Below are 1108 nucleotides of genomic sequence, written 5' to 3'. Positions count from 1 at the left end.
TAATAACATTCAAATCCAATGTGCTCTACAAAAATGTGGAAAGGCTAGTTGAGAATCAAATTAGCAATTGGTCTTCGTGGAAGTAAGGCATTTGTTATTAAAAATAGAACTTACGACGAGTTATAAGGAGCAAAAACGAGTTGCCCTTGGTGGCAACCTTCCAATACATCTTTCAAAAAACGCAAACAATCATTCTTAGTTAGTCCACCTTGGACCGCCATACGACATGGATCCACAAACTTGAACTTTTGACACAAAGTCAAGAGCACTCACACAATCTTGACAAAAGGTACCTAACAACCAAATAACAAGTTAGAAATATTATATAGGTAAAACATTTTATCAAAGTTTATATACTCATAAACTTCATGTATATTGCTATGCATGTAGCTGAAATTTCTACCATTGCACCAAATTGAATAATGTCCTCTTGCAAAATAATTTGATTATGCTCATGACCTAGGATATCGGCAGGCATTGGGATCTCAAAAGTCTGTGCTATTGTCATATAATCAGTAGCATACTTGTACACCACTTTTAAGGATTTAAGCATCTCAATAGTACTATTCATACTCTCTTTTTGTTTTGAATTCTTCGGTTGTGCTACCGAGTGAGATCCAGAGGTGTTTATAGATTTATTTCTTGATGCTTGAGGAGTCTTTTGGGGATTTGAAATAGCAGGTCTTGATTTCTTTCCATTTGAAGTAGCCTACGTACAGAAAAATATGAAAATTAGTTAATAATAATCTCAAAAGAAAATAAAAGTACTATAAATTCACTATTCACTTTTTGGCCATATGATGAGAGCTTTCAGCCATGCAACAAAACTTTTTCCAGCATCTCAAACAAATACTAAGCGTGCATTTGGTTCAAGGATCAGTACCATAATTCGGATCATGGTTCGTAGCTCGCTACAGTGTTTTCTCTCACAAAAAACACACGTAAATCGAGAATAGTTCTGAGTCATGATTCTAAATCCATCAACCAAACGCTCTCACAAAAAACACACGTAAATCGAGAATAGTTCTGAGTCATGATTCTGAATCCATCAATCAAACATCCTCTAAATCATCTCGAACTGGGTTAGGTAATCGAGCATCTTTTTTAA

General features: G+C 34.9%; 1 protein-coding gene across 1 annotated transcript; it reads right to left on the bottom strand.

Annotated features, from left to right (window-relative positions):
* Positions 1 to 269: 269 nt before the first annotated feature.
* Positions 270 to 957, bottom strand: LOC112093292. The gene is made up of 3 exons (XM_024171422.1): positions 884 to 957; positions 404 to 709; positions 270 to 293 (listed from the first exon to the last, which is right to left on the bottom strand). Exons 1-3 carry the CDS (start codon positions 896 to 898, stop codon positions 270 to 272), a joined length of 345 nt encoding a protein of 114 aa, XP_024027190.1. The 5' UTR covers positions 899 to 957.
* Between the last annotated feature and the right edge of the window lie 151 nt (positions 958 to 1108).

This window comes from Morus notabilis, unplaced genomic scaffold (assembly GCF_000414095.1).
Source record: "Morus notabilis unplaced genomic scaffold, ASM41409v2 Scaffold6358, whole genome shotgun sequence".
NCBI classification, from domain to species: domain Eukaryota; kingdom Viridiplantae; phylum Streptophyta; class Magnoliopsida; order Rosales; family Moraceae; genus Morus; species Morus notabilis.
This window is presented reverse-complemented; position numbering and strand designations above follow the sequence as displayed.

What these genes read in the sequence shown, in the direction of transcription:
- LOC112093292 (XM_024171422.1), bottom strand. An exon ending in TTATTCAATTTGGTGCAATG is followed by an intron (nt 294 to 403) that starts GTAGAAATTTCA and finishes TTTGGTTGTTAG; the next exon opens with GTACCTTTTGTCAAGATTGT.